Source organism: Phocoena phocoena, chromosome 11 (assembly GCF_963924675.1).
Source record: "Phocoena phocoena chromosome 11, mPhoPho1.1, whole genome shotgun sequence".
Taxonomy (NCBI): Eukaryota; Metazoa; Chordata; class Mammalia; order Artiodactyla; family Phocoenidae; genus Phocoena; species Phocoena phocoena.
This window is the reverse complement of record NC_089229.1, coordinates 53,229,303-53,254,391: the sequence shown is the minus strand read 5'-3', so window position 1 is coordinate 53,254,391 and position 25,089 is coordinate 53,229,303. Positions and strand designations below refer to the sequence as shown.

The 25,089-nt window shown below is 43.5% G+C and overlaps 1 protein-coding gene across 1 annotated transcript in view; it reads right to left on the bottom strand.

The window, feature by feature from the left end:
* Nucleotides 1-25,089, bottom strand: part of PPM1H (protein phosphatase, Mg2+/Mn2+ dependent 1H) — a 257,523-nt gene that overhangs the window by 163,929 nt on the left and 68,505 nt on the right. The window contains exon 2 of the mRNA XM_065887438.1: nt 213-378. Coding sequence (XP_065743510.1) covers nt 213-378 — 166 coding nt within the window. The remainder of the gene's footprint in view (nt 1-212; nt 379-25,089) is intronic.

The window sequence follows — 25,089 nt, the reverse complement described above, 5'->3', positions numbered from 1 at the left end:
CTAACCACTGCACTGCCAGGGAATTGAACACCAGCTCTTCCTAACTCCATGTGTCACCTTCACTGTGACGGTGTGATACCCTGAGCACAGACCTGCCACTCCACTAACCCTGGGGACATGGCTTTTCTCTCTTCCATTCCGACCATCCCACGACGGGGCCACAGCGTGCGTGTTCCTCTCACCCGAGAACAGAGCATGAAGGAGGGTCTTACCGAGTTCTCCTTCAGCTGCAGCCCCTCCCCGTTGGGAAGTGAGGACCGTCTCTTAGCTGAGTTCCTGTTTGGGGTTGAGGTAATGGCCCCTGCTTTCTTCTTCACGGTGAGCACCTCACAGCTGGCTTGGTCTTCATTGTGTGTGCTCTTCCCGGCATTGATAACCCTGGAGGAGAAGCCAGAAAAGCCGGTCAGACAGAGTGACATCTGGAGAGCTGAGAGCCCAGTCCCTCAGGTCAGCCCAGGCAGGCTTCACAACTGGCACAAAACAAATGCCCTACTTAATGCACAGGACCTTACAGGCTTGGTGGAGTAAATGGATTTTTTTTTTTTTATGTAATTCTACTAGCATATGTTAAAACATGTGCTAAAGCAATGTGCTGGGGTCAGCTCACCTTCGCAGGTGTCTGATACACGTGATCAACCCCACCAATCCACTTCTAGTCAAAACACTCGAGACAATCACTCTTTTTGCCAATTACATTGAAGACAGACGGCTGGCTCAGGGAATTCTGTTGCATTTCTCCAAGTGATAGAGCAAAACCACCATCAATCTTATCAAAGAACAAAGCAGTCATTTACAGCACACTGTAAAATCCAAGAGAACAGAGAACTGTATTTCATGACTGCCATGACCACTTTTACTTTACACAGGGAGAAGTGAATGGATCAAAGGTTTATTCTTTTAAAATTATCTTCACTCCTTTATCTTTTCTCAGGTACAATAACACTCCTCACATTGCATCATCACAACAGACTATAGGGCATGCTGATTTGTACGTGTGGCCCTATGATCTCATGGCATGTTGATATTCTTTGGCCTAATTACTAATGTTTTGAGCACAGGAATGCCTCAGAAAAACATGCTACATCGTTCATAGACCTTTTTCTGTACAGGTGACCGCAGAACGAACTCTTGGGTTTCGGTACCATTTTCTTATTAAGTAATTAAGCGGCAGCTAAATTAGTTTTCCTGAAAGAGGGCTCTCCTTGATTTGCCATTGGCTGTGTTTTCTTTCCAAAATTTCAACAGTGTCACAGTAGGTGACAGAGTGAGTGTGGAGGATACAGACTCAGTGGAAAGGAAAGAAAGATGCTTTTTTTCAAAATAAGGTAAGATAGATGGAAAACCACTTTAAAAGTGTGGTATATACACCACTCGGTCTTGTTGTACTCCCTCCTAACAATTAATTAGAAGATGATCATTTTCAAATGACTTTTTATAAAGAATTTTAAATTCTGAAATAATTATAAACTCAGAGTAAACTGCAAAAATAGTATAGAGAGTCTCATGCACCCTTCACCCAACTTCCCCCCAAAGCAACATTTTATATCACTCAAGTACAATATCAAAACAAGCAACTGACACTGATCCAGCACTGTCAACCAGACTGCAGACCTTATTCAAATGTCACCATTTTTTATCAAATGGCTTTCAGTACTGAAAACTGTATACACGCTACAATCAAACAGGAAACAGAGCAAATTGAGATCTGAGTGCTGTAAGACTTCAGGGAGTGTGTTTTGAACAGTCTTCTACCAAACCTTGGGATTCTACGGAGGTGTTTCAGATGTTTTAACATTTACTTTAAATTTATTTTTTAAATGTATAAGCATTTTGGAAAAAACTGCAATAATTTAAAAGTCGATTCCCATCTGTTACATGTGAACAAATACATGCTAGTCTATATATTTTGGGCAGCTTTGGCATTATAATCCTTCTATCTTTTCTCTTTGACCAGTATCACTTGATTGGAAGAAGATCTGTTTAAAAAAATACCATTTGAGGGACTTCCCTGGTGGTTCAGTGGTTAAGAATCTGCCTGCCAATGCCGGGGACACGGGTTCAAGCCCTGGTCTGGGAGGATCCCACATGCCGCGGAGCAGATAGGCCCGTGTGCCACAACTACTGAGCCCGTGTGCCACAACTACTGAAGTCCGCGTGCCTAGAGCCCGTGCTCCGCAACAAGAGAAGCCACTGCAACGAGAAGCCTGCGCACCGCACGGGAGAGTAGCCCTCGCTCTCCACAACTAGAGAAAGCCCGCGTGCAGCAACGAAGACCCAACGCAGCCAAAAATAAATTTAAAAAAAAATTTTGCAATTACTTATCTATATGTAATAGGAAAAAGATCATAAAAGTCATCTACTATCTCCGCTATTTCAAATTTCTGTTCACTGAAACTGCTTTATCATTCTTCCTGACTTTATTATAAATTTCAACTTAACCATATTTTTATAAATGGAACTCTTTAACTCATTTTACACACGACAGTTTTGTGTAAGATTCTTTTTTTTTTTTTAAAGTAGATTGTTGCTTACAGAATATGAAGACCATTGTCCTCGTGGCGGGGGTCCCTCGTAGGAGGCGGGGGTCCCTCGTAGGAGGCGGGGGTCCCTGCTGATCTCTGTGAGGTCAAATCTGCCTCCACACCCTCTCAGGGATGAAGGGAGGAAAAGGTCAAGGTCTAGTTTTCGGCCCCACCTTCACTCTCTCCTCTAAGGAGGAGGCGTTTTCACAAGGTTTAAGAATACAATGCTGAGAACCTACTGTAGAGCACAGGGAACTCTACTCAATGCTCTGTGGTGACCTAAATGGGAAGGAAATCCAAAAAAGAGGGGACAGAGGTATACGTATAGCTGATTCACTTTGCTACACAGCAGAAACTAATATCACTGTAAAGCAACTGTACTCCAATAAAAAAAAATTTTAAAAGAATACAGAGCAATTCTTGACGACACGATGAAGACACACACTACCTGCCTAAGACCATTAATACCACTATGCTTGCTGCCCAAGCTAAGTAAGTTATCCCAAGTTCCACAGCCAGGAAGGAGCGCTGCTGGGATTCAGAGTGAGGCCTCCTTTGACCCCCAGTCCAACCTCTTCCTATTATACGCGGGGATTTGCATCGGTGGGAGGACCAGCTGGACTGTGTGGGGGGAAGCACGGAATAAGCAGATTAGGCAAGCTCGGGTCCATGCCTGAGAGAAAGGGGATTCTCTCCCTGCTTCTCTAGCTACTGGAGAAGGCACCCAGAGGAAGGATGAAGGATGGATGGTTCAGATCTGCCTGTCTCTAGAGGAGCCCATGTTTAGTCCAGGTGTTTGCAGCTGGAGCTCCTAATACAGAACATGCATTTGCCTGGAGTTTCCCTTTCACATGGATTTTTGGAGAATCAAACCCGGCAGAGGAAGGAGATTTAAAATACCACCTGCCTCTTCTCTGTCACTGCTAGTGACTTCCAAGCAACATGTTTGGGGCGGATGGTTCGCTGGATGGTGATGTTACACCCCCGTGGTCACCCACTAACATCTTCCCTAGGGAAAGCCAAAGTGGAGGCTTGGCTAGGAAAACAAGTTCGTGACAACCGTCCCCTCCATACTGTCCTCTGAACAAGATCTGGGCTTCTATTTCTGGAACTTGGCATCACCCTGACCATTGGGACCCAAAAAAAAACCTGACTAAAGCATAACTTTAACAAAAAAAAGCATCACTGATCTCCGAAAGCTACATGCCAGGTTGACTCATCGGCCACTGCTATTTTCCAACAGTCAACAAAGCTACGATAATTACATAAATCACGAATCACTGTCCCTTGAATGTGCTGTATATCTCCTATCTCTCTTGGGGGGTATTAAATTCCAAAGTTGACCTAACTTCAGCAAGAGACCCTAGAAACTTTATTGTATGCATGAGAAACCCAGGGCCCAGGAATACTGTGGCTTACACAGGTCACACAGCTAAATACAGCAGAGTCCCAGCTCTTTCTGCTTCAGCTCTCAGTTGTTTAATTTTTCTATTGTGTGTCTATTCTTATCGGCACTTGGTTGAGAAGGCTGTCCAGCAATGACTCATCAAAGCCAGGGAACCGTGAAGAACAATCAAGGGTACACTTCCTTTGCCATTTCAAGCAAACACAGCTTGTGAATGACACTGACGAAATATCACAAAGTCAGAAACGTCAACCTAGAGGGAAGACAGCAGCCCCAGCCCTGGAAGCCTGTTTGGTCAGATATCTGATTATTATCCAGATGATAGTCATTTTAATGAAAGCCATTGCCTTTTTAAAACACACAACTGCTATCCAATATTTCATATTATTTCAAATTCCTGACTCTGTACAGCTTTAGTAGAAAGACCTGATTCTTCTCAATTTATTTTGGCTTTAAAAAGCTTGACCTGGGGATTCCCTGGTGGCGTAGTGGTTGAGAGCCCCCGCCTGTCGATGCAGGGGACATGGGTTCGTGACCCGGTCCAGGAAGATCCCACGTGCCGCGGAGCGGCTGGGCCCGTGAGCCATGGCCGCTGAGCCTGCGCGTCCGGAGCCTGTGCTCTGCAGTGGGAGAGGCCACAGCAGTGAGAGGCCTGCATACCGCAAAAATAAATAAATAAATAAAAACCTTGACCTCTATCAACTTAAATATTTCACTTTGTCCTTCAAAGGCAAATGCTTTGTTTACTAAATATAAATAAAACCTCCAATTCCTCTAAAAGTAAACGGAGAAAAACTGTTTTCTGAGTTCAGAAGCATCATTCTGTCAATAGGTTCAATTTTTTTTTTATGTGAGCAACTATATCATTCCCTTCTTATCATAGGCTCCAACAAAAAGTCAGCACTATCTTGAGATCAACAGGAATGACTTCAAGATGTCCTTTCTTTAAGCAATACCCACCCGTGATGCTTATTTTGAAGACTTAAAGACAAAACGTTGGTGGACCACAAATCATCATCTCTTTGGTGTCATTATTTTCCAATTTCCTACAAAGGAGGAGAACATCTTCCTTGAAATCAAACTGGAAGTAATAAAGCACAATGGTTATGAGGATGGGCTATCTCCCCAGAACATAGCACACAGCAGGTGTTCAACAAACATCTGATGAAACAATGAATGAAACCAGACAGAAATCAACTCTGCTACTTCCTAGATGTAGGGTAATAACAGTATCTTACACTTGTTGAGAACTAATTATGTGCCGGGGACTGTTGTTAGCATTTTACATGTAGTAATTAACTCATGTAATCCTCTGTGGACTCTATGAGTTGGCCACTACTGTTCTCCTCTTTTTAAAGTCACAACTACTGGACAGCAGAGTGTTTGGTCAAGTTGCTTAACTTCTGCAAACCTCAGTTTCTTAGTAGTACTTCTCGGATTAAATTCTGGGAGTTGCTAAAATATATGTGTTCGGGAGAGGGGATATTGGTCACCTAAATTAAAGAACTGGGAAATTCTGAAGTTAGGGTTAAAATTCAAGTGGGAGAATTGTGAGACGATGATAGGGGAAGGTTAACTACTATGTCTTCAACATGGAACATTTACATCCAGTTCTTTCTTCCCTTAGATCGGGATATGTTTGCCCCAGGAGAGAGACACGTGACAAAGTTAAATCCAATTATGGACTGCGTTAACCTACCAGCCTACCCTCAATTGGACAAAACACCTAGATTTTTTCCCCCTTGTAAAAACAGGTAAATACAGAATTTTAAGGTCTTGTAAGTCCGAAATCCTATACGTGTATCAGACACAACTGGAAGCTATGACCAACACCAGGCATGAATGTGACCATGAGATTTGTAGCAGTAGAAGACCCTATTTAAAAAGAACAAGTGATTCATTCTGTGCTACTATCACACACTTGGGAAACCTCTTTTCCTTCTTTCTGTTTGTAAAATATTCTAGTCACAAATTTTTTAAAAAATCAACTCCACCTGAATTTCAGCAGAAAAATCCTGGTTTTAATGGCAACTGTTAAATTATCAAGTTCCCTGCCTTCTCATCTGCTCAAAACCTTGACCTTAAGGACATTCACCTGATAATATAACACACAGAGCAGGTTCCTATCACTAAATTCAGACGAGTAACTGTTCTCAAGTAGTGAGCCCCTGTCACAACAGCCACTGGTCCAGAGAACCGACAATGGAAACATTTTCAAAAGGATTTACAGGACAGTCAATCCACAAAGGATAGTCACAGTTGATAATGTTTTGGAAAGATTCCCACATGTCATAAGTGTCAAGTCATTCATTACCAACCCCTCCCCCTTGGCAACTCAGCAGAAGAACCAACAGAGACGATGGTCAGGTAGACCAAGTTCAAACTTGCCGCCTGTTCTCGGGCACAGTAAGGTTACTTTCTGTCTCTAAAATGCGGATGATAACTGTCACTTCCGATAGAATTAAATGCCCTAGCATAACGAGTATTTAACAGTACACAGTGAGTACTCAATATTATTACTTAATAATAACATATCCAATACAAGCTAGCTGCCTCTTGTGTTGGGCCCAGAGGACTTTTATCAAGTTATGTGAGTTTGAGGGGAACGTCTTCTTCCCTCTTCTTTCTGTCAGTGTCCCTCTGCCAGCCTCAAGGACACAGGGTCACATCCAGAGCCTACAAGAGGCACGGCATGACACTTCCCTGAACACGGACCTTGAGCAAGGCCACCCGCTCCTCTGAGCCCTCTTCTCAAAGTGGTTGCAACACACAAGCCACCCATGTGACAGTGTTCTGTACACAGGAAAGCGCCACACCGTTAGGAATGTGCTACTTCTAGGTTCCCACCTAGATCTGCCCAACAAGGCCATCTCTCCCCAGGTTCCTGGTCTCAGAAGCTCAGGTCCCAGACCCACAGAAAAAGACCAAAGAGAGAATTTGGTTGGGTTTGATCTCTCTCTCTCTCTTTTTTTTTTTTTTTGATATTATTCTATTGCTTTGTTTTTAAAGGAAATAAAAGCCTGGACAGTTTAGACTAAAAAGTTTACACGAAGTGTTAATACCTCTGAACAGCCAGTAATCTCACTGAGTAAGAAGGAGCAAGCAGTTTAGAAAGGCCATGAGGTGAACTGAGTTGTTGCTGATTCATATACAATTGAGAAGCAGGCAGCAAAAGGCCGTAGGGGGAAGGGTGGGAAATCAATCATTTATGGGAGACCAAATATAGCAATCAATTATTAAAATTCTCTTTTCTAGGTAACCCCACAGGCAATGTCTCATGTGATTCTCTGAAGTGGTTACTGACCACCCAGACAGGCTGGAACATAAGGACAACTTAATTCCTAGCTCCAAGGGCGTTAATAACCTCTCATTCTTGGTATACTAGAAAACCAGGGCTCTGACTAGGAACAAAAGCCTTTGCTAACAGCTGTCAGCAAAAACAGCCAGAACCTCCATCAAGAATGGATGTTCCTGGTCTTCCCTGGTGGCGCAGTGGTTGAGAGTCTGCCTGCGGATGCAGGGGACATGGGTTCGTGCCCCGGTCCGGGAGGATCCCGCATGCCGTGAAGCGGCTGGGCCCGTGAGCCATGGCCACTAAGCCTGCGCATCCAGAGCCTGTGCTCCGCAACGGGAGAGACCACAACAGTGAGCGGCCCGCGTACCAGAAAAAAAAAAAAAAAAAAAGAATGGATGTTCCTGATGGACGTTCTCCCAGATGGTTTCAGCCACCTCCGGGGAGGAGGCGGAACAGGAGGTCACCCCAGCCCATTCAGTTAACGACCCGGCAGGTGTCACCAGGGAGGAGAAAGGATGGAAAGCCATGGAACTCTCTGTGGTGTGTGGCTTTCACACCTTGGAAGATGGCTAAGCACCAACAGGTGGAGGAGGCAGAGTGTCAAGACGGCAGGATGAACGCAGGCTGAGAACAGAGCACACACGTGCAAGGCCTTCTCCCATCACACAGACTTGCACACTCTGGTTCCCAGGCCCTGTCCGTGGCTAATGAAGAGATGTGACCAATCGGGGTCTGCTAACTGGGGTCTCAAGTGCCACATCCAACCGACAGACAGGTTGGTATTTTAAAAGTTGTGCCCACAAGATATTTCTTTAGAAGGTGAATTTGTAGTTGCCCATATTGAAAAACCGGGGGCTTCCCTGGTGGTGCAGTGGTTAGGAGTCCGCCTGCCAATGCAGGGGACATGGGTTCAAGTCCTGGTCTGGGAAGATCCCACATGTCATGGAGCAACTAAGCCTGTGCACCACAACTACTGAGCCTGTGCTCTAGAGCACGCAAGCCACAACTACTGCACCCACGTGCCACAACTACTGCACCCACGTGCCACAACTACTGAAGCCTGTACGCCTAGAGCCCACGCTCCACAAGTGAAGCCACAACAATGAGAAGCCCGCACACCGCAACGAGGAGTAGCCCCCCACTCGCCACAACTAGAGAAAGCCCGCACGCAGCAACGAAGACCCAATGCAGCCATTAATTAATTAATTAAAAGAAAAACTGGGATATTTATATTAAAAATTTAGTTTTCCCATTTCTCTTGGAAAATAATACCTTCAGCAACACCTGTCACACTCTTGGGCGACAACGATCAGAGATGGGGCATTTCCTCGCTAGCTCACCCCAGACCTCACTCTGTCCACTTCTGCCATTAAGTCACCAGCCTGGCCCCAAAGGCACTGGATTCTGCAACCCTGTAATCAGATCTCCGCGACTTCATAAATAAACCAAGAAAGTTATTAGATACGTAGTACATCTTGATTGAAATAATTACTTTGAAATATTGTGTAGCCAAGAGGGATAAAGCAAGAAGACTACGGCATGGCTTCTACCCCCAGGGAGCCCATAGTCATCTACACAGTAGAGACACCTTCCTATAAATAACTGAGTTGTTCCGACTGATGCTATACCCAAGATGTATGTCACAAGAGACCTGAAAATGCAGAGGAGGAGACAATTCTGCAAAAGAAGAGTCACGGAAAGTGTCACAGCTGAGGTGGCACCTGAGCTCATCCTCGTGGAATAAAGGAGGAAATCAAGAATCAGAGAAAAAGCAAGGCAAGACCCTCCAGGCATAGGAATAACCTCTGAAAACAGAGTGATGTGAACTTTATAAAGAGGGGTGGGTGTGACTTAAGTATAGGCTTGGCGAGGGAGCTACATCAGAACTAGACCGTGAAATTCTATAGGAACTTTATCCTATAGAGCCTATGACCCATGGGAAGAATCTAAGATGCTTTAAAGAAAGGTCCGATATGATAAAAACTGTTTAGGAAAATAACAGTAGTGGCCTGATGGAGGATGGATTACAGAGGATAAATGACAAAAGTGAAGAGCGTCACTTTTGTCACACAAGAGTGTCACCAAAGTGTCACTTTTATAACAGTCCAGGTGACAAAGAGGTCATGAATCAAGCAGTGGCTCTGGGTGGAAGCGAACAGAAGGCTTCAGAGGAGGTGAGAGAACTGAGAATTCCTAGTTAAGACCTGCTGGACACGGGTAGTGGAGGAGAGAGGAGCAAAGAGGATGCTGTTCACGTGTCCACTGGCAGGGTGAGCAAACGAAGTACTCCGATTATGAAGGGAGATAAGAAGGTGAAACAAGGCTTGGGGTGGGGAGTTCTGGAGGAGGTAATGAAATTGGTTTTAGGAGAGTGAACAGAAAGTGCTTGGTACCAGAAATTACAAAGGCAGTGGCAGCCAACTAGGGGTTGGCAAACTGTGGCTTTTGGGTGAAATTCGGGCCACTGCTTGGTTTTGTATGGCCCCCAAGCCGAGAACGTTTATTATGTTTCTAAGTAGTTGGGGAAAAAAATCAAAAGAATATTATGTGACATGTGAAAATTACATGAAATTCACATTTCCATGTCCAGAAATAAAGTTTTATTGGAACACAACCACATTCATTCATTTACGTATTGTTTATTGTGGGCCTCCAGGTACAATGGCAGTTAGCAATTTCCACAGAGACTGTCTGCCCGCCAAGCCTATAGTATTTTACTACCTATACCTTTACAGAAAATGTGCTGAGCCCTGAAATAAACTATTAGACTGAACGCTCTGAAATTGTTTTTATAGGTCAAAAACAGTCCGATACTGATAATTTCATATCACTACACATAATATATGAGTGAAGCAAAGAGAGAGATGTAGGTTTGGATAGAATTTAATGTGCGTCTTGGTGTTACTTATAACGTTAGCTTTGGATATACTTCGCTGCTAGCATTTGGGGGCCATCGTTAGCTCCTAGCTCCCTCACCAGTGTAATTAGATAACTGAAGATTAAAATACGAACACTATAGATCAAAAGAAGATATAGTATTGTCCCAAAGATCTCCCTACATAAATATCAATGTTTTCTTCTTCACATTGGCTGTTTACAAATGAACTTTTAAAATAGTAAAGGTAGAAACCAGAAAGCTGCCATTGGGCACTTCCTTTCAATTAGTCTCTGGGTCCTCTAAGCAAAACCATTGATAACACTAAAGACCAACTTCCACATTTAAATCAGGAAGTCTGCACTCTGTCAGATGCTGGAGCAATTCCCATACAAGGCCACAATGCAGCTCAGTGGGGGTCAAGTGAAATCAAAATAAAGGCCTACCTAAAAAGGATTTCGAGTTTGGAAGTTTTGCATTAAATAGAGCAGAAAAATAACTTTTTTGCGGGTTTAGAACAGTGCTACTAGCACACAGCTGTTAGCTCCTATTGGCAATTTAAAAAAAGCAATGTGCTTGAGGCCACTACATTGCTAAAGATAAGGTTTTCTTTATTGATTTGACCAGATGTATTAGTACCATCAGCGATGTTAGAGAAATGTATTTTTCAAGACAAAGTGCAAGTCGATTTGAAGCATGTAACCTAAAAAAAGTGAACTTTAAAAAGCCAGAAACTAATGAAATGAAACCAAAAGATAAAAGGACGCTAATCTCAACAGACATCAAATAAAATACATAAATTTTTAATCAGCAGTTTCCTCAAAAACCCAGATACAATCTTTGGTTTTTCCCTTGCTCTGGGATAAAGAAAGTTCTGGGCCATCTAGGGCTCTGATAGTTTCCTTTTTAACCTTAAAGCAACAGAAGACGAATAAATGTACACAGAAGAGGACTGTTTGGTGGTAAGAACACTCTAAATTGGGATTTCTGAGTTCCTGGTTTAGAAAAGCTCTTTAAAAATGTGCTCTGTCCTTCATTGGAGAGGTGAAGGCCACTCGTCCACCTTCCTCAAAGACGATGGCTGTGCCCCTAAACACACAACAGAGCGGGATGCACCTGGTGGGGTGCAGGCAGGCAGATTTCTGCTGGAAATTTGGGAGGCAGCTGGGTAAAGCCCTTAGGAGCAGAGCGACTCTGGAACCGGATTCCCCAGGTCTAAAGGCTGGGTCAGCCCGAAAGTAGCGGCAGGACTTTCAGTAAAAGCTACTTTATCTCCCTGTGCCTCTGTTTCTTATCGGTAAGACAGGAACAATGAGCAGTACTTTCCTCACAGGGTACTTGTCTGACTGTTGGAAAACAGAACCGTTTAAAGTGCTCTCCATCTAACAGCCGAGTGAATGCTTGTAACTCTAAACACTAGAGAGGTGTGTCATGATCCTCCATTTTATTGATCCCACCAGTATCATACGGAAAAAGACTCAGTTAAAGGTCCTAGACGAGCCCTTCTGGCATTTTCTCAGAGCCACTGAGGTTTTAAACGATGTATTGCGTTCACACAAGCGACGCTCTTGTAATTAGTTGCACAACGGCCTATAAATAGAACACAGGTACTTCAGGAAGGAATTATGACATGTCATATGGTTCCAGCACTCCAACATTTTTTGTTCTGAGCAAGTACATTATTACTACAAATGTACGTTAAGAACAATAATTAATTTCCCCCTCATTACTTCAGTCGTTGTTTTTAAAAAACAGTTATTTTAACTAAAAATAATCTGCTTTGGAAAATCTTCACCCTTGTATTAACTAACCTGTAGAGAAAGTCTGTTTTGTTTCCAGATTAAAGCCTGAACAACAACAAAATAGTCCTTTGAAAGCTGATTTTTATCTGATCCAACATTTCTACCTTTGTGCCCAGACCCATGCCACAGCTCAGTTAACAAACCAAGACTCCCTAATTTATAAGGAAAAGAACATGCTAGTTTAACCCTTGAGGCCCTAGAAGGGCCAAATCTGGGTTCCATTTTAGGAAAAGTGATCTCCCCACCCTCAAAAAGCTAGAAAGTTCCACGAGACTTTGCTATGGCCTTGAAGGAGACAAATGCACTGACAAGAATGTCAACTGTTTAAAACTGGATGCCCAATACCACCCCATTATTTCAATTAGTTAAAGATAGATATGCTTCCTAATGGTGGATGTTGACTTTGGTTATGTTCTCCCACATCTCAAGTCACACAGCAGGGAGCAGGCACTCAATAAGTTAGTTGAATGAACAAAGGAACTCATATTCTCTCCATAACATCAATGGGGCACTAGAATAATGAATGAGTTCTAAACCTGCCTATTTGTTTCTAAAAGCTTAAAATATTTTTACGGGGGTGGGGAATGCGGGGGGCGGGGAGCTTCCCTGGTAGTCCAGTGGTTATTAACGGACTCTGCACTTTCAATGCCGAGGGCATGAGTTTGATCCCTGCTTGGGGAAATAAGATCCCGCAAGCTGCAGGGAACAGCCACAAAATATATATATGGTTTCTTCATGAGGGTGTCCCCTGAAATCAATTCAAGGAAAATAAATCTATGTTCCAAAGAAAAAAGTTATTTACTTATGAGAGCAAGACATGTAAAGTGAGCCCCAAACATCTCCAGCAGAGAAGTGGCTGATAAACCAGAGCACCTAGGGCACCTCTAGGTAGAATCTTAATCTGAGCTCTACTGCTGGCCTCCCCTCATAACCAAGCGATTGCTGTGATGAGAAAATCTTTTGAGAAAAACAACTTTTGCTTTTCTGAGTTGCTGCCTAGGCATTTTACAGTTTGGTAACCCTGCTCACATCCAGTCTGGACATTTAGATCAGGACTTGAGTTTAGGATGCCCATCGTAGTTCCCACTTCGCTTGTCCCAGGGCAGTTTTGAAATTAACCACTTAGAGTTAAGCCCAAGGAAAGTGGATATAGGAGTGGATATATGTATATGTGTAACTGATTCACTGTGTTGTATACCAGAAACTAACACAACATTGTAAATCAACTCCACCCCAATAAAAATGTTTTAAACAGTCAGTTCCTCCACCCCAACCACTTTTTTTTTTGTGGGGGGGGGCAGGGTACGCGGGCCTCTCACAGTTGTGGCCTCTCCCGCTGCGGAGCACAGGCTCCAGACACGCAGGCCCAGCAGCCATGGCTCACGGGCCCAGCCGCTGCACGGCATGTGGGATCTTCCCGGACCGGGGCGCGAACCCGTGTCCCCTGCATCGGCAGGCGGACTCTCAACCACCGCGCCACGAGGGAAGCCCCCACCCCAACCACTTTATGAGTACAGTTGGCCCTCCTTATCTGCGGATGTGAAACCTACAAATACTGAAGGTAGGCTGTATTCACTGTACAAAGTCATTTTACATCAGGGATGAGCATCCCCAGAGCTTGGAATCCGTGGGGGCTCCTGGAACGAATCCCCCAGGGATATCCAGGAGTGACTGTCATAGATGCTTGCTACCTTGCTCTATCTCCTGCTTGCTGCTGACCTGTGACAGAGAGCTGCCCTTCCCCCGGCTCATGGCACCCCCTCGATTCTGGAATCTGTAAATTACTAATCTTGTGACTGTACTTCCTTTGTATGGGTGTATTAAAACTGTGTCTTCCATCGAAACGACCTGTGGGTTTCACTTCCCCAAAATGGGAGTTGGATGCTGAGGGAGCCACTGGCCACCCCCGTGTGGGTGGCTTTTGCCACCTCCTTCAGCTGGTCACAATCTGCATATTCTTTTTTTTATTATTTATTTATTTATTTTTGGCTGCTTTGGGTCTTCATTGCTGTGCGCGGCTTTCTCTAGTTGCGGTGAGTGGGGTCCACTCTTCGTTGCTGTGCACGGACTTCTCATTGAGGTGGCTTCTCTTGTTGCAGAGCACGGGCTCTAGGCACGCAGGCATCAGCAGTTGCGGCACGTGGGCTCAGTAGTTGTGGCTCGTGGGCTCTAGAGCGCAGGCTCAGGCGTTGTGGTGCACAGGCTTAGGTGCTCCGCAGTATGTGGGATCTTCCTGCACCAGGGAAGCCCAATCTGCATATTCTTAATTCAGCACACTAGCTTGGCTTCTCAGCTCACTCGCTCTGTTAACAGGGACAGCCTACACCAAGCTGGCCTTGGCCAGGATGGCCGAGCAGGAGGGAAATTCCAGAGGCCCAAGGGGGAGCCAGAGGCAGCAGAAAGGCAATTCTGACACTATCAGAAGCTGCCCAGCAATGCAATGAGTTATGTCAGAAAGCAGGAGTCCCCTTCACTGGAAACGTCCAAAAGCCGGTGAATCACCTTTCAGAGGTACTCTGAGGATCTCTGCTTGAAAGGGAATTTCTAAGAATTCTTTTCTACTGTTGAGTTTGTATCTGTCCCTGTCCCCACCTCCAGTTAATGGGAAATCTTAAACTGCTTTCTGAGCCAAAATTAATTTATTATGGAACATGGTTTACAGCCATTCTAAGATAATCCTCTGATACCCAGTAAACCATATCTGACATATAGCAAGTCTCTATACAATAGGAATGTGATTAACTCAAACTTCCTCTCCCCACTAGCCCTTATGTGGGGATGAACAAGTGAGCCTCAAAGGCTGCTGTTCCCTGGGACTCCCATTTGGTTCTTCTTCCTACCAAGCTTGCTCTGGGAGATCTCTATTCCCAAGGCTCCCCTGAAGATGGAAACAGTAAGCACTGCCATATTCATATCTACAGTACTGATCTCTGGAGTGTCTGACGTGCATTTCTGTTTTTGTTTTTGTTATTTTGCGGTAAGCGGGCCTCTCACTGCCATGGCCTCTCCCGTTGCGGAGCACAGGCTCCGGACGCGCAGGCCCAGCGGCCACGGCTCAAGGGCCCAGCCGCTCCACCGCATGTGGGATCCTCCCAGACCGGGGCACGAACCCGTGTCCCCTGCATCGGCAGGCGGACTCCCAACTACTGCACCACCAGGGAAGCCCCTGATGTGCATTTCTGAATGCCTTCAGGATACCTACATCTGCATCTTGCATACATTCAAGCTGACCAAACCTGCATGAATTTTCTGCTTCTTTCTGCTGTCTACCTCTGTCTCAAATACCATCCTTGTGGTGCTCCTGTCTTGGTGGACCAAGAATTCCGAAGAATGTGCCTGTCCTCCTAGCTTCTTACCCTCACCCACATCTAGTCCCTCAGCCTGTAGATTCTACCTCACAGCTATGACTTAGATCCCCCAACTCCATGCCTGGTTAAGGAGCTCATAGCATCCTCTGGGCACCACTGCAGAAACCTCCCAACCGGTTGGCCCTCCCCCAGTAAATCCTGTAGAGCATGCCAAGACTTACAGTTCTCAACCATGAATATGGCCATGTCTCTCCCATGCTCCAGGTCCTTCAAATGGACTCTGAAGACTTCAGGGTAAAATATAAATTCCTTAGTTTGCCACACAAGGGTCTTCACGGTTGGCCCCATCCAGATCCTCAGCTTTCCCATCTGCTCTCCTCACATCTTATTCTCAGCCATAAAAGTCATCCTGTGTACAGAAAGCAGTGTTGCTGCATGCCACAATTTCCTCCCACATGCCTTTTCCTCCACCTGGAATGATCTATCTTCCTTTTGCCTGACAGATCTCCACCCCACCCCCAGCCTTCAACACTCAGTTTAAGGACCACATCACCCTAAAGCTGCTTCACATGCATTTCTATATTGTAGTTCTTAAACACTGCAATGTAGCCATTAAGCAGTGCAGTGGTTAAAATGAAGGAAATTACCAGAAACTTGGGCTAGTTTCCTAGCTCTGCCACTTACTAGTTGTGTGAATTGGGTAAGTTAATTAACCTTCCTAAAACTCAGTTTCTCTAACTATAAAATTGGGCTATTTTGAGGACTTGAGAGAATGAATAAATGTAAAGTGCTTGGCAAAGACCTGGCAGAGACATGTTATACCTGTCCAGACCCACTTTCTTCTAGACATTGTCTTTCCTTCCTACCCTCCTCCATCCTCCTCATAGAATTGTTCCCTAGCCACACATGATTGGTCTAGGGATGGCCACTTGACTGTAGGTGAGCCAATTAGGGCCCTTCCATGAAAAATGAAAGAAAAAAGGTAGAGGAGATAGAGCGAAGAGAGACAGAGAGAGAGAGAGAGACAAAGGAGAAATGAATCATTATGTAACAGCACATATTAGAAATAAAGAGAATATCGGGACTTCCCTGGTGGTGCAGTAGTTAAGAATCCACCTGCCAATGCAGGAGACATGGGTTCAAGCCCTGGTCCGGGAAGATCCCACATGCTGCAGAGCAACTAAGCCCATGCGCCACAACTACTGAGCCTGTGCTCTAGAGCCCACGAGCCACAACTACTGAGCCCGCGTGCCACAACTACTGAAGCCCGCGCATCTAGAGCCCATGCTCTGCAGCAAGAGAAGCCACCACAATGAGAAGCCCACACACCACAATGAAGAGTAGCCCCTGCTCAACGCAACTAGAGAAAGCCTGCGTGTAGCAATGAAGACCCGATGCAGCCAAAAAATGATTAATTTTTTTTAAAAAGAGTAGCAGTGGAGTTTGAGTCCCTAGACCAAGACTCCCTATACCTAGCTGTTCCCAAGACTCATTTATTCCTCCAATATTGGGGTAACCCCAATATCCTATAGCAAATTCCCCTCGGCTGGCTGTCAATTGCTAGTTAAGGAGTGTAACAACACCCAGCACTCATACACACTCACTTGTACTATTATTATAGTAAGAATTAAGTACTATGAAGGTAGAGGTAGAATCTTATTTGATTTTGTATTCTCAGAGACTACTGTAGTGTCTCATATACAGCAGGTAGTCAAATAGCTAGAGTGAAATATTTGTTGACTTAAGGGAAGAAATAGTAACTTGGGGTTAAAACTCTTATCACAAGCTCAAGAATCTCTAGATACCTATCCTAAGCAGTAAAAGAGAAACTAAAAAAATTAAAATAAAAAACAGCAAAAATTTGACAGTTATGACCAAAAAGAGACATTGAGATACAATTCTGGGAACCTCTGGTCAGGCATATTTAGTCTCTGAATATCTTTAACTTGTTATCCATTGAGCTAACTCAATGTTTATTGAGAAGACTTTTTTTTTTTTAAAGCTGCATTCTATGAATAAATGCTAAACTAATGTAGATAACTATTCCTGACGTTTACCATCAGGAGACAGCAGGATACTCAATTATGAGAAACTTAGCAAACGAGAACTAATCACCACTCCCAACCATGACCCTGGGACACAGAGGTACTTACATAAGTCTCAAAAATTGTTGGAAATTCCACAGACTCGAAATGAGGTAACTGTTTACCTTCCTTACTGCATTTCAATCTAGAGATTAAAATAGATCTCATTGTTGCAGAATCCTGGCTGTAGTAAAAAACTGGCTCCAAATGGCTGAGAATGAATTTTAATAGCGGAACCAGGAGCATGAGAGGAAATCAGGAGGAAGAATTTCTCTTCATAAAAAGGGCCATGAGGGTAATTTTCATTTCATTACCTTTCTAAATGGCATAATTTCATAAGCTGGTTGTAACATATCCTTTCTGCATTGACGTGAAATATGAATTAATCAGTAAATAATAAAAGCAGTACACAATTCTCACATTCTATGCTTTCAAAATACTTTCTAACTTATTAATGCATTCCTAAAGGGCTACAGTTCAAAAGTGTGTGAATAAGACAACTGATTGACTCAATATACGTTTTTTTCGTTTGTTTGTTTTTGCGGTACGCGGGCCTCTCACTGTTGTGGCCTCTCCCGTTGAGGACCACAGGCTCCGGACGCATAGGCTCAGCGGCCATGGCTCACGGGCCCAGCCGCTCTGTGGCATGTGGGATCTTCCCGGACCAGGGCACGAACCCGTGTCCCCTGTATCGGTAGGTGGACTCTCAACCACTGCGCCACCAGGGAAGCCCCCAATACATGTTTTGACCAAAACAACATTAGACCCATTTACAGGCTTACCTGGAAATTTTACTAAACGATAAGGCACAATACTGAATGACCACAAATACAACTTATGACACTGTTTCCATGGAAAAGTACATTTAGAATACCAATCTCTTGTTTATCATGGTTTTCAAACTTTTGTGTGCCTACAAGTCACCTGGAGGACTTCTGAAAACATGGGTCCCACAGCAAGAGATTCTGAATCAGTAGATATAAGGTAGGACCAAGAAAAGTTCCCAAGTGGGGGTGATGTTTCTGGTTTACTGATGACACTGAGTAGCACTGGCCTAGATAAAACACAGTCGCTTTGAGTTGGCCAGGGACTAGAGTTCCCTCCAGTGAGGGAATGAGGCACCCTCAGCCTCATGCCACTAAGCTAAAGAATAGTATGCTAGTTTATAAGCCTCTGGTGCTGGTTAGTACTGCTAGAGTCAGAAGCTCAAGAAGCTTCCAGAGATGGAAAGGAAGAACCCAGTGAGGCATGGACTTATGATGGCAGCAACATAAACTTGACGGGGAAGGGGTCAGTCACTGTGTGTGGCAGGAGCCTGACTAGGGCAGTGGGGACTCCCCATGAAGGAGATGAGAATGAGTCCTGGGAGGGCTCTACGGGGTCATTAGCTGCAGAGGAAGAGAGTCTTAGTACCATGCCTGGGACTCATTCATGCTGGCAATAAAAAAGAAATGGGAAGGGGGGGAGGGGAAGGGAAAGGCAAGACACAGGAAGACTGTTTCCAATGGTGGAAACAGCTGCAAAACAAAGGGGTGGAGGCCATGCTGACCGTTTAGCATATCCAGTCTGGGAGGTCAATTACCATCTGGGCCAACTACCCTCCTATCAAAGATTAATTATACACTGTCTCTTATCCAAATTATTAACTGCAAGATACTTTCTACTATTAAGAAAAATGACTAGGGACCTCCCTGGTGGTGCAGTGGTTAAGAATCTGCCTGCCAATGCAGGGGACATGGGTTCGATCCCTGGTCCAGGAAGATCCCACATGCCCATGCACCACAACTACTGAATGCGCATGCCACCACTACTGAAACCCGCACGCCTAGAGCCCGAGCTCTGCAACAAAAGAAGCCACCACACTGAGAAGACCGTGCACCGCAATGAAGCGTAGTCCCGGTTCGCCGTAACTAGAGAAGGCCCATGCACGGCAACGAAGACCCAATGCAGCCAAAAGTTAATTAATTAATTAATAACAATTTTTAAAAAAACAGTGAAGCTCAGGGGGAAAAAAAAGAAAAATGACTAATATAACACTTAAGACTTTATAATTTAATTGTACATTATCTCTTTTGAGCCTCCCAAAAATAAGATAGATGGGAGAGGTATTATTTGTCCCATTTTATAAAAATTGAATCCAGAAAGTTGACTAACCCAGGTTCAGAGAGCTATCAAGAGATAAATCCAGACTCAGATCCCCACCTGATTCTAAAGTCTAAACCTCACCACTCCCTACACTGCAGAGAAAGGAAGCTGAGAAAGTCTGCAGATTCAGAAGAAAAATTCAAGGTCAGCTGATATCACAGAAGCCAAGGAGGTGAGGATTTAAGAAGGCAAAGTGTCAGGTGCCAGGAAAAGTTTAAGTAGTACTAGATCTGGCAATTAAGAGGTTATTCGTGGCCACTGGTAAGGACTATAAAATCCAAAGTACTAAAATCCTCTCCCCTCCCAGAGAAAGGAGAGTTTTAAGGTAATACAATACCCTGAGAGTGAATGGACTAGTTCCAGGGAAGTTCTTCACTTGTCGGCTTGTTTTTATGAATAAGCTGGGAAAAGAACTTAAAATATCATCCATACCTCTCCATAAATAGACTTTAGCTCTAATCCAAAGGTGACCTGCTTAAACAACTGCTCTAAAGTCTCCCACAAATTCCTAAATACGTAAATAACAATTTATAGAGTAACTGAACAATAACTGACACCTTTTCAATTGGCTCCAAACTCCAACACTGTACAGACATTCCAAAAATTTAATGTATGTGTTTTTGTAGTCAAAGATTTACTGATAATTTACACTTGTAAACTCTCATATTATTCTTTAAAAACTCTGATAACTTCTGGTAAACAAAGATTTTAATGATCGTTTCATGAACAGAAGTTTTTTTTTGCTGCTTTTTAAAAAAAGCTATATCATTACTGTGATCTCCAGGATACAGAAATGGAAAAAAGCAATATTATACTGTCTTTTTAAATAAGAAAAGAGAAAATAAGAACACACATAAATAAAAGCACTGAAAGAATAAACTAGAAACTAATAAAAACAGATACTATGGGGTTATGTGTGGGAGGGATGGGGTGAAGAAAGGAATGTTACCTAGACTGCTTAAAGTACATGTATCTTTTTTAAAAAATAATTTTGACTTCTGAAAAATTAAATCAAAAATGAAAAATAAACCAACAAACAAAAAAACCCCTCATACCCCATAGCTGAAAACAAATTCAAACTAACTACTAATTCGGTAATCTAATCATATGGGTTGTTAAAAGTCGCTTTGCAACAACTGTGGGGATATAATCTAAAGAGGAAAAAGGACAAAAAAATATTAAAATTCGCTCAGTGGTTTAACTGTTAGCAGAAATACTGGTATTGAAAATTTGAAACTATGTATTATTAGGATATAGGAAACATTAAATGTTATTTATTAAGACCTAAGATTTTTAATATGAGGCAATAAATAAATTAAATCCAAGTTAAGAAAAACCTTATAATGTTAAATTTGAGTTGGAAATAACAATAGAATTTCAATTGTCGAAACATATATTTCATAACTCTGTCTACTTGCAAAGGTCTGGAAGCAATGATACTGCAGGAGAGTGAGCACTCTGTGCACCCAGACATTGGCTTCTAAACCCCTTTCCCACTGAAAGAAACCTGGCCTCTTTGGGTAAATGGCTGGTTGCTAATAGGAGACAATGAAAGTACACGGTGAATCAGAGGTAGCTTTTTGGACTAGAAAGCACAGAAGCACTTAAAGATAATAGGGGGCTTCCCTGCTGGCACAGTGGTTGAGAGTCCGCCTGCCGATGCAGGGGACACGGGTTCGTGCCCCAGTCCAGGAAGATCCCACATGCCGCGGTGCGGCTGGGCCCATGAGCCATGGCCGCTGAGCCTGCGCGTCCGGAGCCTGTGCTCCGCAACAGGAGAGGCCACGGCAGTGAGAGGCCCACGTACCGCAAAAATAAATAAATTAATTAATTAAAAAAAAACTTTATGATGATGGCTCAACACAGATTCAGTCATTTCTGGTCTAGGTTCAATGCCCAGTGCATGCAGAGTTTTATTTAGGTCCCTTCATGCTGAAGTTCAAACTCATTATGTTGCTGCCATTGAAGGTCCTCCTCAACCTTCTCTTCTCCAAATTAGATCACCTTTGCCTGCTCCCTGTACTTCCCCCCCACACCCCCCTGAACTCTATACAAAACATTTATTATACTGTGCAGATAACATCTTACTGTTCTTATTTGAATGCATGCCTAGCTCCCTTTGTGAGGGTTTCACCAGGGCAGGCATGAATCCAACAAGGCACTCTGCATAAACAAAGTGTTTACATAACGAGTATTGAATACATATACCCTCATCCATTTGTCATGAGTCTTCAAACTCCTTTTTTGGCTCTCATTTGACCTATCTTTAATAAAAGTCCCAGTTACATTTGCTATAGATCCCCAAGTGGACATTACCTTCATGGAAAATAATTACTAATCTTTTAAATTAGTTTTTCTAATAAAAAGTAAAACAGGGCTTCCCTGGTGGCGCAGTGGTTGAGAGTCCGCCTGCCGATGCAGGGGACACGGGTTCGTGCCCCGGTCTGGGAAGATCCCACATGTTGCGGAGCGGCTGGGCCCATAAGCCATGGCCGCTGAGCCTGCGTTTCCAGAGCCTGTGCTCCGCAACGGGAGAGGCCACAACAGTGAGAGGCCCGTGTACCGCAAAAAAAAAAAAAAAAAAAAAAAAGTACAACAAATAGCAAATTCACAAGTTCCCACATTTTAGAAAAGATTTTACTCTTCCAAAGTTACATACATTCAACATACACACAACTACATATAAAATAGATAACGAATAAGGACCCACTCTATATACCACAGGGAACTCTACCCAATATTCTGTAATGGCCTATATGGAAAAGAATCTAAAAAAGAGTGGATATATGTATATGTATAACAGATTCACTTTGCTGTACACCTGAAACTAACACAACAATGTAAATCAACTATACCCCCATAAAAATTAATAAAAACAAAAACAAAACAACAGCAAAAAACAAAGCTACATCGTACATTCAGATAACACAGATAGAAACAGTTCTGTGATTTTCTTCCCTAAGTATTAAGCACAATACATCTTAATGGATAGATTTAACTACACTTATCAACAGTCTTTGTAGAATCTTTCCTATAGCATTTACCAAGGCACTATTTTTATTCCAGAGTTTGGATCACATCAAATGTTTTATGGTAGTTAAAATAATTTAAGGAGTGAGGAGAGACAAACTATGTTTCATATGTGAAGCCACATTATATATCATAAAATTAGTGATGTTTTAAACAAAGTGCCACTTATTTCATAAGCATGAGAGGTAATGATTATCTAAAGCAGTGTTTCTCAATCTTTTCACTACTGCTTCCCTAAGGAGAACAGCTAAATTTAAATTCTTCCTAACAAGAAAAATTGAGTACTAAAAATTGAGTACTTTGGAGGGCCACAAACCATTGTAATATCTGAAATATTTTTGCCTCCCAAGAACCCATCTTTATCACCCCCATGGAGAATGCATGCTGTAAAAGATTAACCAGTGAGTTTTAATACTAAAAACGCTCAAAGTTTTGGCAAGAGGAACAACACTTAATAAAGTAAATTAACATGTTCCATTTAATAAATTGAAGTGGTACAGTGATGGAATCCCTGAACATTTTCAAAGCTCTCCCACTTTCTTCAAGGCCTCCTTAAATACACTCTCCCAGGGGCTTCCCTGGTGGCGCAGTGGTTAAGAATCCGCCTGCCAATGCAGGGGACATGGGTTCGAGCCCTGGTCCGGGAAGATCCCACATGCCACGGAGCAACTAAGCCCGTGCGCCACAACTACTGAGCCTGCGCTCTAGAGCTTGCAAGCCACAACTACTGAGCCCATGTGCCACAACTACTGAAGCCCACGCGCCTAGAGCCCGTGCTCCGCAACAAGAGAAGCCACTGCAATGAGAAGCCCGTGCACAGCAACAAGGAGTAGCCTCCGCTCACTGCAGCTAGAGAAAGCCCACACGCAGCAACGAAGACCCAATGCAGCCAAAAATAAAATAAATTTTAAAAAAACCAAAAAACACTCTCCCAGCTCTTCTCTCAATTAGCCCCAGAGAATCTCTCTCATTGGGATGTTCCATTGATTTTTTTTCTGACTCTTTCAGGGGCTACCAGGAACCATCTTTATTATAATTATATACTCAGGGATCTTTTTACCCTACTAAACTGACCAGAGCCCAATGAGTAAGAACTCAGTACTATTCATCTTTGTGCTGCCCACAGGGTGTGACTCAGAGATTGGTATTTAGGTACAAACACATAGATGTTACGGTTATTAGAGGCACCAGTGGAGATTGGCAACCCCTTTTTCCTGGGGTTTCTTGCACAACTGGCTACCTCGTGCTGATTTATCTGCCCTGGCATGGGTAACTGTGAAGTGGACAAGCTTTTCTGTTATTGTTCTTCATTTGTTTTTCATAACTGACTACACAACATCCCTTATAGGGCTGGCATTTCAGCACCCACCTGAAGATAACGTAATCTCCCTCCCCCACTGCCCCTCTCCCCCTCGGCCATTCCTATGGTTTCTAGACAGGTCTGCTGACGCTTTAAAAGCTGGCCCCTAATTTTGCTGGTCTTATTTGGCTCTGCGTCTATTACTCAATGGAAAGGAAAAGTGAAATGCTGTTAATCTAAATCTTCCTAAGATCTTAAATAAAGGGATAAGGGTAATTAATACTACATACATACTTCAATATTTATTGAGAGTTTTATTGCCCAGAAATAACACCTTTATAATTTAAGTGCTTTGATAAAATAGAGGAGCTTTCAGTACCCCTCATCCTCTGCCTGACAGGGAAGATGAGCAGTAAAGGGGTATAAAAAAAAATGTTTTGTCCTTAATAGAATTTCAAGGAGAATACAGTTTAAAGGCCAGTTTAAGGCTTTTATGTCTTCCTTAACTCAAATCTTCACACATAAAATGGTACCATTAATTTTTCATTATTTGCCTCAAATTATCTACAAACTAGCTAAAATCCTATAAAATCAAAAGCTAAGTTAGTAGCAACAAGCTGATAATTACCATAGTGGGAAATACACCCCTGGAAGGGATAATGGAGGTGTCACTTAAGGAAGTGACTTAATTAGGAAACATGCCTACAGAAAGCATGTGATCTTCAATTCCAGCTCCTCATCAACATTCATCCAGAAAACGTAGGGGAAAGCGTGTATAAAAAGCAAGGTCAGGGCTTCCCTGGTGGCGCAGTGGTTGAGAGTCCGCCTGCCGATAGAGGGGACATGGGTTCGTGCCCTGGTCTGGGAGGATCCCACATGCCGCGGAGCGGCTGGGCCCGTGAGCCATGGCCGCTGAGCCTGCGCTCCACAACGGGAGAGGCCACAACAGTGAGAGGCCCACGTACAGCAAAAAAAAAAAAGGCAAGGTCAGTTCTCCAAACATAGGCAGGTCACAATTCCACAACCAGCTACGGAATCGGTCATGTAATCAAATTTCTATCCCTCTTCCCGCTCCAGAGGTACACCAAAACACTCAAACTTCTATTTTCAAAATGAACCCTGCAGCGACTTGTATTTTAAACAGGGCGATGCATTATCTTTAATAACAGCACTGGCCACATTTAAGAGGAAGTTCACTGCCTCAGCAAATGACAGAAAATGATTCTGTCACAACTGCAGCTAGTCATCCAAGCCCTGAATAGCTGCTCACTCACATCAGTGAGCAAAGGAATGGTCTCACTCCCGTTCCAAATTAGCAGTGCT